The sequence below is a fragment of the Haliaeetus leucocephalus genome, unplaced genomic scaffold (genome assembly GCF_000737465.1).
Source record: "Haliaeetus leucocephalus isolate CR32 unplaced genomic scaffold, Haliaeetus_leucocephalus-4.0 Scaffold555, whole genome shotgun sequence".
Lineage (NCBI taxonomy): Eukaryota > Metazoa > Chordata > Aves > Accipitriformes > Accipitridae > Haliaeetus > Haliaeetus leucocephalus.
The window spans coordinates 20164598-20177714 of NW_010972991.1; the positions used below are offsets into that span (position 1 = coordinate 20164598).

At 43.4% G+C, this 13117-nt stretch overlaps 1 protein-coding gene across 3 annotated transcripts; it reads left to right on the forward strand.

Moving 5' to 3' along the window:
* Positions 1 to 3319: 3319 nt before the first annotated feature.
* On the forward strand, positions 3320 to 12004 carry TP53INP1 (tumor protein p53 inducible nuclear protein 1). 3 transcript variants are annotated; one of them, XM_010577089.1, is made up of 4 exons: positions 3320 to 3600; positions 4098 to 4449; positions 6120 to 6153; positions 8553 to 8665. In XM_010577089.1, the coding sequence occupies exons 1-4, from the start codon at positions 3489 to 3491 to the stop codon at positions 8568 to 8570; spliced, it is 516 nt and encodes a 171-aa protein (XP_010575391.1). In that variant the 5' UTR covers positions 3320 to 3488; the 3' UTR covers positions 8571 to 8665. The 3 variants fall into 3 exon arrangements, with proteins under 3 accessions (XP_010575391.1, XP_010575389.1, XP_010575390.1); XM_010577087.1 differs by lacking the exon at positions 6120 to 6153 and having other exon boundaries at positions 8553 to 12004; XM_010577088.1 differs by lacking the exon at positions 6120 to 6153 and having other exon boundaries at positions 4101 to 4449; positions 8553 to 12004.
* The last annotated feature ends 1113 nt before the right edge of the window (positions 12005 to 13117 follow it).

Genomic DNA, 13117 nt, shown 5'->3' on the forward strand with positions numbered 1-13117 from the left:
GGAGGGGCGGGGCCGGGGCGGCCGGGCCGTCAGCTGCGCGCCGCGGCTATAACAACAAAGGGCTCCGCGGGGCGCGGAGTCGGCGCGGTGGCGGGAGCGGCGCGGTCCGGTCCGGTCCGGGTGAGTTCGCTCTTGCGGGGTTTGGGGCTTAAGCAGGTCTGCGGGGGTCCCGGCTTACCCGCGGCGGGCCGTAATGGTCTGAGCCGCCCGGGCGAGGGGGAGAAAAGCAGCAGCAGCGCGGGGCTCCCGTCTCCCCGTGCATCCAGCCCGGCTTCTCTCTCTCCTGGGCAAACCCCGAGGCCGGGGGGGGGGTTGCCCCTTTTCCCGGCTGTCGGGCAGCCGGGAGTCACGTCGTCGTCCGTCCCGTCCCCTCCCCTCCCTCGCCGCCCAGCGGCGGGGCCGGGCTCCGGAGCGCAGCCGGGAAGGTGCGCAGCTGCTGCGGGCTCTGCCGGGTCACCCGCCGGCCCGGGCGAAAGCGGCTTTTTGGAGCCTCCTGGTGGTTGGGGAGGGGCGGCGAGCTGAGGGCGCGGGGGGCCAGCGGCCGAGCTGCAGCAGGGAGCTGCAGAAGTGATTTGGGGGGGTGGTGCCGCCTTCTCGGTTTTTTTGTTTTGCTTAGCATGCGCCCTGTCTCCTCTGCTCGGGTGGGGGGGGGGAGGTGGTTTTTTTATGCAGCAGCACAGTATTGTTGACATGCATTGGGTGTGTTATCTCTAACAGCCTCTTAATCACCACTGTAGCTGAGTCAGTTGTTCCCAGCCTTCTCTCTTCTTGCAGCTGATAGTTCCTGCCGAAGGAGTACCTCGCTTTCAGCCCCGGTCTCGTTTGCCTCCCCTAACGGTGGCCCGGGATAACAAAAGAGTGTCACTTCTTGGTCCCCACCGGCCTTGCACAATAGCATGCAAGTGTGGCGTTTTTAAAGGCACTTGTCCAAAAGGGTGTCAAAACATCAACCAGTTTCTAAATGATTCAGATGTTTTTTTGGATCCTCCTTGGAGTGGGGGAAGGGGACAATGGGACAAATTCTTCTTGACCTACAGGAAGACATTTACGGGTCAAAAGCTGTAGCTTGTTTAGCTTACGTTCTCAAGAACGTTCATCTCTCACTTGTTAGGGGTTAGTTATTTGATGTTGCTGTGATGTCTGTGGAGCTTTAATGTAGGAGTGTGAGCTCTCATCTTGCTCTGCTCTATGCACAGAACAAAAAGACAGCCTCTGCCCGAAGGTATGTCCAGTCTTGATCTAGGAAAGAGGCAACACATGCATGTGGGAGTACAGGGAAAGCCAGTGCTGATCAGCAGTTACACTATGGCTTGCTAGTTAGCCTAAAGAAAAAAAAAAAAATTCTTTTGTTCCTAGGACTTGTGCCGGAAGAGCGTTAGGGATGGATGTGGAAGATAACTGGAAAGCTATGGACTTCAGGCTTTCATTTGGAGTCCAGTTCCATATCCGTGGCAAACTCTGGCTACAATTGAAGTGCTCAGGCCTTCTCAAGAAGACGCATAGGGACACTATGGGCATCTGACATTTCTTTAAGTAACCCATCTAGGGCTTAGCAACCTTAATGGTTAAAAGTGTTTCCTGCCAGTAACCACTAAAAATTGAACTTTACTGCAGTTAAAAGCCACTTCTGCCACTTCTCCTTGCTGTGAATGTAGAAGGGAATAAATGTTTGCCTCTTCCTTCACATAATTGACTACGGTTGACTTTTTTTTTTTTCCCCTCTGTTAAGCCTTTCAATTTTTTAAACTTTACTGGTTTTCTTTAGACTTCTGATCATTCTTGTAGCTCTCTTAAAGAGAGCCCAGATGTTTCATTTTCAAGCATGGTCTTAAAAACCAGCATTTTATCACTACTGCAGCTCAGCCAGTTGTTGCCAGTCTTGTATTTTCCTGCAGCTGATAGTTCCTGTCGAAGAACTAGAGCGCATAACCACTTGAGTTACACTGTACCTTTTCATGTTGGTTCTGAAGACTACTTTAAATTCTAATCCTATGCTTCTGTGCTGTTTGAATAAGGAGGTAGCTGCATAAATATCTATAGAGGCAGTACTATATGGAGTAGGTGCTTGTCCTTGCTTTGAACAAGTAGATGATGGGGTCTGGTGTCCTGGGGTAAGATGACGTAGGAGGCCAGAATGACCCTTCTAGTGTGGCCTCAGAGTTATAGGGTGAAGCAAGGTGTACCGGCCTTAAATAATATTCTTTATGGGTTGTATCTTCTTCTAATGGCTGGGTTTGTCCAGTGTAGTGTGTCTTACTCCCTTTTTCTTTCTGAATGCAGACACTCGTACCCTCTTACATGCATATCTTCTTCCCTATTTAATTATGAAGCGGGTATTTAATCTGTAATAATTCTGACATGCTGTGACAATTTCACCATAGCAGTATTTGAATGAACTTGTAGTGAAAGTGGTGAATATTTTTCACATATAGTCTTTGCTTCTTCAGCTACTTTAATGTCTTCTATTTATTGGCTCACACATAAATATTCAAAGGCTGTAAGCATGCTGATCTGAGGTGGTTGAACATTCAGCTTATTGGCACTAATGGGGTTTTTCATCTTAACTGCCAAATGTAGAGTTCAGGCTTATGGTAACTAATTACATGTAGATTTAGGGAAGTGTATTGAGAAATAAACATTGGTTTTAATTAAGTATACGAGTTTCTTTTCCTTGTTACTTAGACTTACCATACATGAATAGTTGGGCACTTGCTGTGAAAATGAGCCTACCGGTAACTATGTAGTGCACTTTGAACCTGAAGATGGGACATGCCTTCCTACTGTGTTAACTTGTAAGCAGTGGCCCTGAGCTGCGTGTGATGGGAGAGAGAAGAAACGCTGCCTTGGGCACCCCTGGGAGCCCTCACAGGAGTCTCTGGGAGAGGTGTGAGGCTGTGTCAACTGAGGAGATGGGCTGTCTGGAGCAGAAAACACGCTCTTGCCCTTTGCATCTCTCTCCAACCAGGAGGAAGACAGGCAGGGAGCTGGGGGAGCACCTCGGTGACCGTAGGCACAAGGGTCTCTTGTAAAAGAGTCCTCTCCTCCCATAGGAGAAGGTGGGAGCTGACAGCTGAACACACCTTGGCATGGGGAGGAGGATTGAGAGGAAGGCACTCAGCTCAGAGGAGTGACCGAGGCTTTTCATGTATGTATCTAGCTGGGAGGGTGATGGTGAATGCCAGTGAAGCTGCCTCTCCTCTTAGGGAAAAATGTTCACTGGTACCTCAGACTGTGCTAACGAGAGGGTCTTTAATTTGTTCCCTAGGAATGTTATGTGTTGCTTTGTCATTAAGACCCTTGTCATTGTTTTTTGCAGGTTTTGCATAAACTGTTTACCAGTCATGCCTCTGCATATCCTGTACCTAAGCTGATAAAGCATCTATGCACTTTAATCTCAAGTCTATGCCACTCTGCTAGTACAGTGTGAGCTGTGCCTTGAACCTTGGATATAAAGACCTACCAGCCAAAGTCTTGCTCCTGCCTTAGTAATGTTCCAGAGGTTAAATAACATGCTCGTGGGAGAGATTGATAGCTTGTCCAGCCAAGAGCCAGAGTTCAGTGAGAAGGAAGACGACGAGTGGATTCTAGTTGACTTTATAGGTAAGATGTCTGTCAAACATAAGCTCTGCCTTTGTCCTGCTCTGGCTCTTACTTCCGTGTGAAGAAACCAGTAGCTTGGGAGAAACTTTACCTAAGCAAAACCAGTGTGGATTAGAGCGCAGGGTGTCTCCCAAATGAATGTACCAAAACATGTTATGCAAACCGATGAGAAAAATGATGTCAGGTTTATGAGCCTGACACAGGCTTCAGCAGAACCACTTGTACAGATAAAATATATTTGACTTATTACGCAATTGTATTGCTTTACTGATAGCAGTTGTTTTACGTGTCTAGTGTGGCTTATCAGGGAACTCCCTTTTCCCCTCCCCTTGCTTTTAAAAAAATAAAAATATGTGTATGTGCTAATAGAGGTTTGTTTCTGTTCCTTTGTCTTTTTTTATATTGCATCTCTGGCTACGTGCAACCTTGTTGTTTTCAACCCCCTGCAATCACCAACATCCATGGGTTCCTCTCCACTGACTAATGGCCGCCTGCAGCAGACACTTGCACTAATTGCTCCGCAGAGGAAGCGGACATCGCTGAAGCATCAGCTGCAGACGGCTCGCCCGTGTTCTCTTGTTTACCGTCTCCCTTGGAACACTTGCCGGAGGCCAGCGAGTCTTGCTTCATCCAGTTTGAGTCGTGTCCTATGGAGGAGAGCTGGTTTATTACCCCTCCCCCATGTTTCACTGCAGGTGGATTAACCACTATCAAAGTGGAAACCAGTCCAATGGAGAACCTCCTAATAGAGCATCCCAGCATGTCTGTGTATGCTGTCCACAATGCCTGTCACAGCCTTAATGAGACTGGATGTGGAGATGAGGAGTTTTGCGGCCCGGGTAGTCCCAGGTACGTCTGACTTCTCTTGTCAAGGAGCTCTGTTGCTGAAAATATCTGGTTTCTACTTGATCAGCTTAGACACTTAATACTGAATTTTCCAGCTTATTTCAGAGCAAGTGAATAAAGCATGAATACTGCACAAGGTGGGTAGGATGGTCAGGGCTGCCTGCCTGCTTAGAAAAATGTTATGCAAGATGACTGTGTCAGGAAACAGTTGGGTATTCTATTTTGACACTGCAATGAATATTTATGGAGCCTAATTATTCCCTTGCAGAATGTGCTCCAGTCCTGTTGAAACTGGTGGCAGTTAACTGTGTAGCTGGTAACATAGATTTGAAAACACTTTGCCCCCATCATAGCTATGTGTATTTTTCATAACTTGAAAAAGTTGGTACCCTTTCAGTTACCTCATGAGGTGAAAAATATTACTTTAATTATCCTGACAGGGAAGTCTGTTTTGTTTTTTTTTTCCTCAAGGTAGTGATAGATTAGGACAGGATTAAATTTTTCCACGGGCGGTTTGTGGAACAAAAGCAAACTGAAATATTCCACAGAACTTACTCCCCTCAAGGTAAAAATTTGTGCTGCAAACTAATACTTTTAGCACGGTAAGAAGTTGTGCTTTTTGGTTTTGAGTCCTAAAGATTTGGCCATGTGGGATTATTGCAGAGGCGTGTTTGCCATGCGCTGCTGCTTTGGTGTTAACTGTACAGTATATACAGCTATACAAGTATAGTATACATGGATGTACACAAATAGAGTATATCTTTGCCATTATGACTCCACACTTGCCCATGTGTTCATTGATTTGGAAATAATTGGGTGTTTTGTGAATCCTGGTTAATAACAAAGGCTGATTTTTTTTTTATCCAATCTGGTACTTGCCCTTAGAATCAATTAAAAAAAACAAACGGTATACTAAGCTTTGTTATACAGGAAAAAATGAGTGTAGTAGTGGATTTCCTGTAGGTAGATGCCTGTTGACTTTTCTGATCAGCTCCTTGCCATATTTAAAGTTCTTAGTTCAAAGAAACAGGTGACTGAGATGACATGCTGCTGTATAATATTGAAGTATAGTGCTGATACCATTAATCTTAGAGTGGGGGACTTGTATAATTTGGGGAGGGCAGTTTGTGATGTTAAGCATCAAGGGTGTAGCTTAACTTAAATCGGGGAGAATAGCATACAGCACCTTTTAAAACAAGGGTCTGAAGGAATCTGCAAGAGAATGGTAGACTGTAGGGCATGCCCTAGTGAAAGACAGTAGACCAGTTTATCCAAAGTATCAATTTGCAGTGGATAGTAACATGCAAAATCAGATACTGACTTCTCAGTGACTTAAACTGGGAATACTAGTATAAATTCTTCTGGAGAAGAATCCTGTCTTATGTTACGCAGTACAGTTAAGCTGTTTTAATGTGTGGGGAAGCTAAAGGTGTGATGATCTTCAACTGGTGTGTGCTTGAGTTTCTTCACACTGAATCCTGTGCTGTTGCTTTGTCAGAGGATCTGGGCTTTTGTATAGGTTATTTTGGGTGGCAGAACTGGGAGGAGACTTTAGACTTAAGTTGAGGTAGACTACAGAACTGGGAACATCAATTTATACTGATAATGCAGTAAGTTTCAAAAGCTGTTTTGAAGTCTCTAGTGGTTTAATGGTTGGCCATTTAACATTGTAGGGCCAAGAAAAGCTGCTTAAGGCACACTGGCACAGTAAGTACTACTGTTTTGGGACAATGCTTTTTGTTTGATCAGTCTGCTAGCAACACTGCTTCCTCTAGAGCCTTGTCTGCCAAAACAATACTGGTTTTAGGACTAACCTTTGTGCCAAATGATGTTACTTGATCAAGCCTAACTACAGCTGCTTTAACAAGCCAAAATGCTAAGTGCAGAAAATTTACTTAAATATTAATTGGGGTGGGGTCTGAGGCCTTTAATGTTTCTTGTAAGGTCTGGCTCTATAGCACAACTAGCAGGACACTTACGCTTTCTAGCAAAATAGATGCTGGGGGTGCAGCAGCGAATGTATGTAGTGACGCTCTGGCTTTAGACACAGCGCCTCTAAAACTACATTTTGACAATTTTGATGGGAGTTCATCAGCCCTGTTCTCTCAGTGGCCGGGGCTTGCTAGTGCCAGGCTACCAAAGGCAACCACTAAGATGCCAAAATGCTACATTTCGGAAGAGTACGTGGCCTTTTAGCTAATTCAAACCACCTCTGCTATCCCAGTTTCACTTTAAGATGACAAGTAGAAGAGTGTTGGTTTGCAAACCAGTGCTGGAAGGGTATTTGATAAGAGGGGAGAAAGCTTAAATACCTTCAATCAGCAATTTTAAACCAGTTTTTCTCCTTTTGTGGAGAAAATCTATTTGCTCCTTTTAAATTCCTTTCAGAGCAAAAGGATGTTGTATAAACTTCCCCGTTTGTCAGGTTAGTCATATTTTTCCATAACAAACCGCAACAGTTTGTCTTAGCGTTGATGCCCTTTGCTATAGCTAATGACATGCAGCAAGGGCATGCTTGGGAAATACAAGTTCTAATGAGTGTGGTGTGGCTTCCTAGCTCCTTATGGCTTTCCCCAGAAAGGCTTCTTTTAGAGTTCTGACTCCAGCGCTGTTGAACATGTTAAGGGATCACCCCATATAGAAAACAGTAGCCCCATATTTGCAGGCACCCTCATGTAAATTAAACTGGTGTAATTTGCATAGAAAGTATTTACAAGGCTCTGTGAATTGATTTGTGCTGTGTTATTCTGTTATTTCTCGCTTTGCATTTCAAGCGCTAGGTTTAGGACAAAATCCAGTAAATGAACAGGGGAAAACCAGCGTGTCACACATGGCTATTCTGGAGTCTGTAGGCTTCAGTCAGTCATATCAAGCTACCCAAGGAGCCAAAAGCAAGTGGATTTGGATATTTAAAAGAAAAAAGTAGAAGGGAGGGAGTATTCCCTTGCTGACAGGGATTATTTTGCTCTAGGGTGGAGTGGGGGGAGGCAGAAGAGCTCACTTCTGTGTGAGGCACCTGCAGCCCTGCAAGAGCAAGGCTACGGGGGTGTACCATGGGCATGGCAGACCAGACTTATGTCTACAGAGACAACATACAATAAATGCAAGTTAACCTCTTCCAGGAGAGACTTTATTATAGGGTCATGCTAGTGCTGAAAAACAGGCTTCCCAAGAGACCTCTTGCTCATGCCTGAGCTAGCTCCCGGTCTTGCAGACATCTTTCCTGGGCACCGCTGAGTTGACAGCTAGTTGTTTGGTCCTGGGTGGGGTAGAGAGAAGGCAAGGAACTCTTGTGTCACTAGTCTCACACCAGCTGTGGCACTCAGACCTGGGATTTGCTTTGCTTTTAAAACTGCCAGGCTATTTTTAGCTTTACTTTGGAAGTTTCAGGAAACACCAGTGACTGTTCTGTCAAGTAGGGAAGTCCTTTTTCAATATGTCAGTCCCTGCTTGCATAGGCTGCTGGTTTGTTTTTCACTAGTGCATGATGGAGTAAGGGTTTGCCAAAACTGCTGACTCTCTGCTCATGAAATCTAGAGGGCTGGTTGAGGAACAATCCTTCCAAGTTATTTCCTGTGTGTGTCACAACTGGTCTATCTTTCTCATTGCTCTGCATGGATGTTGTTTGGATTTGCTTGTGTGGCTGGCAATCCAAACAGACTTTCATTAGTGTGCTTCTGTTTTCAGGCTGAAACACCTATGTTCAAGATGATTTTAAATCAAACTTTGCCGTGTGGATAACTCCAAGTCTTCTAAAGCTGGAGCAGTGTGACACACATTGCCTTGTATTTCTGATCTATATTGCATCTCGGGCTTAGGGAATGGGGGGTGGGGAAGGATGGGCGCAATAGTATAAGACACCAGACAAAAGTCCAAAGGCTATTGTGGTGCCCTCACACAACAAGTGAGTTAGCAGCACTATGCATTACTTACTAGTGTGGTTTTTCTTAACTGGCTTGACCTCGCCTCCACCTGCACCTCTGTCCAGTAGAATAAGGGTGCCCTTTTGAAGTGCTGGATGTTTATGTCCATGTTCTGCCCTTTATACTTTGCATGTCTTTCCAATGCACCCAGTGATGACTGATATCTGCTTGTTACATTTCTAGACTGGAGGCCCGAAATGAAACAGGACAGCATGTTCACTGCTATGTCACAGCTCTTGCTACTCGTTCAACTTTTCTGGAAAAAAACAAGAGCTTTCGTCCTACCCACTGGTTAAAAGAACATAATGAAAGACACTATCTCAACAGAAACAGTCTCCGTCGCCAAAACCTTACCAGGGATTGCCACTCTCGGCAAATCAAGCACAACGGACTGTTTGTTCACCAGCCTTGCCAGCGTCAGTTCAATTACTGATGGCTCTTGTGATTTTAATCTACAGTCTAATTGTTTTTTAGGTTGCTCTTGTTTTCATGCATAGGTAAGTATGGTCAACCTGAAGCTGATTGTCAATCCCTCAAACACAATCATAATTAGCATTGCATTCTTTTGAAATGACACATAAATTTCCAAACGTCTTGCAGCGAGTCCTAAATGATGTTAAATATCAGTGTATTGGAAGCCTATCAGTATGATAGCTTGTGTGCTGTTTTATAAACTATGATGTATAGGTGGGTTCTTAGCTGGTATTTTAAGAAACTTAACTGAGATGGAAATTGGTTACATTTTGCATTAATCAAAGTGGAGTTAGAAAACTTGAGGTTAGCCGAATGCTTTAATGACCAGTACTTGACAGCTTGTGTATCTGTCTGTATTCAGCACATATGATCACTTTCTAACAAGGAAATACTATAGCTGCTGGTGGATATTACATAGCTATGCTGAGCTGTTACAAGAAGGACATCTAATCTAAATTGCCTAGTACCTACTTGTGTTAGTGGAGTCTGTGTAGGTATGTTGGGTACTTGATATAGGTATCAGAAAAAGGTTAAATGTCCCCCCAATATTGTTGCAGTATGATATGGCACTGGTGTTATAAATGTAGTACCTCACAGTGGAGTGGAAGGAGAAGTGGACCTATGGGTTAAGTGCAGATGCACAGCCCAGAGAGGTGAACTGGGTTTTACTTGGTACAGTTCAAGTTCTTACTCCCTTTCTCTAACTCTTCCTCTTTCTGTCTTTGAAAGATGTATTTCCCCTACCCTATTTCATTTAATATCTAGTCTAGTTAAAGGAAAAAGATGGTGGATTGACTGTTCTTTTAATCCTATCAGTAGCTGACTCTTCTTTAAAGAAGTCAGGCTGATGGATAGCTATTTCTGAGCTGCTAATTGCTGTTATATTGTCTCATATTTACAGATTGAGAGTAGCTCAAAAGTAGCCAGAAGGAAGGTTTTACTAGAAGTTCTGCTAATTGTCTCTTTCTCTCTCTATGAAAATGAAGTCCAAGTTAATTGTGACTGGAAATGAAGGGCAGTGTTTGGCAGGAAAAAGAGGATGCTGAAAAACAGTCTTACAGAACTAAACACAGTGGTAACAGGGTGTATAAAAATTGAGATAGATCGGCAGTGGTTGTTATCCTAGCCCATTGGCTGCAGGAGGACTGGATAGCAATTCTGTGGGCCAACAGGAAAGAAAAGCCATTTAAAACTATCAAGTAGTTTTCTCAAGAACACTGTGCAAGATGTTTTGGAAGTTGGCAGGCACTTAAAAAAAGTGAAGTTCACCTGTTAAGAAAGAGCGTGTATTACGCAGCAGCCACGTGGCGTGCTGAACCCTGATATCTGGGAAGTAGATTAAAATGGTTATAGAGGTGAGGAAGTGGAAGTCTGTACTGAAAGAATGGGGGAAATAAGTTTATCCCCCTTTTGGTCAGTGTTTAATGTGACTTACTGTTTTTTCCTTGTGTTTAGTGCCTAGGGCATTAAAGTTTTAACATTACATTCAACCATGTCTTCCAGTAGTCCATATACAGAAGTTACATAAGGAGTCATGTGAGGAGTCTCTGAAATTAGGAAAAATCAATAATGTGAATTATTCCAGACCTATGAAGTGTTTTAAATTTAGCCAAATGCTTCAATTTCACTGAAGCGAAACTCCCAACAATTTGCATTGACCTCGATGTAGTGGTACTGTTGCACATTCTGCAGCTGGAATTGTTGTGGAACATGCTTAGTGTACAGGAAACGGCATTTATAACCTCTGTTTCACTGCAGATGTGCTGCTTCACTGGGATTAGTTAGGATTGTTGCAAAGATACGTTAACAAATAGTTAAATGTATAAAAGCAAGAGGTGCTTTCCTGGATACACTAGTTTGGTTTTTTTTTAAGACATACTAATTCATGTGGATAGTGAAAGAAAACTAAATTGGTCACATCATGAGTTTCCAAAATGGATTTTGTTACTAGTCTCTTCAGCAGTATGTGCCCATGTCCATACAACAATTCTTTCGTGGTCCAAATACTCTGGTTTATCTGCAAATAACTAGTTTCACCAGTCTCTCATATGTTCATGAATATTCTTACTTGCCTCAGATTATCTACCTTTATCACTCCAAATTTTTGCCTGGCTTAAACTTCCTTCTCCTCACTGCCAACTTTCTAGCTCAGGAAAATTCTTTGCTTTCCTGTATTTTTCTTTACATAAACGTAACTACTTTCCTTCAGCTTTAATTTTCTTAAAGAGAAATGAAGGAAGATGGAGTCTCCACCTCTCTGTGTTGGAAGGAGTAAGTAATCCTTTAACTCTTAACGGGGAGATGGAGTTGAGAGTATAAGGCTCCCAGGCATTACAATGAGAGCCTTGGTCTGTTCTTCTCAGTAGGCAAGTAAATGCAACTTTAGACTGCTCCTAGAGTTGGGAGATACTGATCTTTTTATACTACATTACTAGATGACTTTCTGGTGATGAAAACCTATATCTTTCAGGATATAAACTATTTTGTTGCACAGAGCTGTGCTTCTCAATTTATAATATTGGAAACCATATTATTGTGTGAGATAGTACTGCATCAATGGCTTTTTGTTAATTTGTTTTACATATTTATGTTGGTCTAGCCCTGTTTTGTGCCTGAAGCTATTGGGCAATTAGATTTATTTTGCTTTTCTGTTTTAATAGTGAGCTGTGTGGCTTTTTATATGGGTTTTTGAATTGTATTAAAGTGTGTGTGTTTTCATGTAAAAGTGGAGGCCTTGCACTGTCTCATACTGATTGATATTAATGAATCTTGCTGAAACTATTTTCATATGTATTGGTCAATAGACAGATTTGCATTTTAAACTGTGCCTTCTACACAGCAAACTTGAAGATTCAAAAGGGACATTTCAGTTAGGATTAATACTGTACATCAGTCTATGCATATATGGCAGCTTCTCTCCAGAGCCACTTCTCTATTTGTAGCAGTCCTTTTGATATGGAAGAATGTCTGGCTCTTTTTTTTTTTTAATAGTTTAACACAAGCTGAAAACCGACAAAATACAGCACTTTGCCAAAAAGTAGCATTGCTTAACCAGTGTGTATTTACTAAAGTGATCCTCTGTATTTTGTTTTCATAGTGCGTTCTGCGCACCATGGGGAGACATGATCTTAACTCTCAATAAAAAAATGGCCTATTAAAAATTCTCAGTCTGTTGGGTTTGGGTTTTTTTTTTTCGGTTGGTTGGTTTTTTTACAGGCTGGACAAAATCCAAATGCCTGAGCACCCTATTCACGTGTGGTAGGTACAAGTACTGAGTATCTCAGAATGCTTGCTCTAGTACAGAAGTTCCTCTGGGAATCAGTTTGCATTGCTGATCAAGTGACAATGCACGGTCCAACTGCTGTGTTTCCTGGTCAGCATGCAGAAGTGCCATAGGTGAAGGGGACAGAGATAAAAAAAACCACATTACCACTTAAAGTGTGCATGGGGTGGGGGTTCTCCTTATCTAGGCTGAACCTCTCTTGTTTCAACTCATACCCATTGCCTATCATCCTCCTGCCACGCACCACTGTTAAAAATCTGTATGGAAGGCTGCTGTTAGCATTCAAAAGCTGGAAGCAGGGACAGATAACCTGTGAGGGACATAGAAATCCTGTGAAAATGTCCAGGGTTGGAGTTAGGGAAGCCAAAGCCAAGCCATCTATAGCTGAATGGGGCAAGGGATGTGGAAGACAACAGGCCTTCCACAGGTATATTGGCTGCAAAAGGAAGATCAGAGAAAATGTGGACCTGCTGCTAAATGGGGCAGGAGTCCTCATGACAAAGGACATGGAGAAGGCTGAGGTACTCCATGTCTTCCTTACTTTGGTCACTACTGGCAAGACCTTTGGGAATTGCAGGCCCCTGAGGCCGGTGGGGAAGGCTAGAGCAAGGACAATCAACCCTTGGTTGAAAAGGATCGAGTTAAATGCTTAAAGAGATGGTATGTCCACAGATCTATGGGACACATCCATGACTGGCAAAGGAGCTGGCTGATGTCATTGTGAAGCTGTTCTCAGCTATGTTAAAGGTTATAGCAATGGAAAGGATTCCTGAGGGCTGGAAGAAAGCAAATGTCCTTCCTGTCTTCAAGAAGGACAAGAAGAATGGGGGGAATGATAAGACAGTTAGTCTCACTTTGATCTCTGGGAAGGTGATAGAGCAAATAATCCTGGAAATTGTTTCCGAACATGAACAAGAAGGTGACTAGGAGTAGCCAGAATGGATTTATGCAGGGGAGAGCGTGCCTGACAACCTAATAGCCTTCTACAATT

Coding starts and splice junctions, on each gene's coding strand:
- TP53INP1 (XM_010577087.1), top strand. CDS start 3,489: ATGTTCCAGAGGTTAAATAACATGCTCGTGGGAGAGATTGATAGCTTG. Junction 3,601..4,097: donor GATTCTAGTTGACTTTATAG/GTAAGATGTCTG, acceptor GGCCGCCTGCAG/CAGACACTTGCACTAATTGC. Junction 4,450..8,552: donor TGCGGCCCGGGTAGTCCCAG/GTACGTCTGACT, acceptor TTACATTTCTAG/ACTGGAGGCCCGAAATGAAA.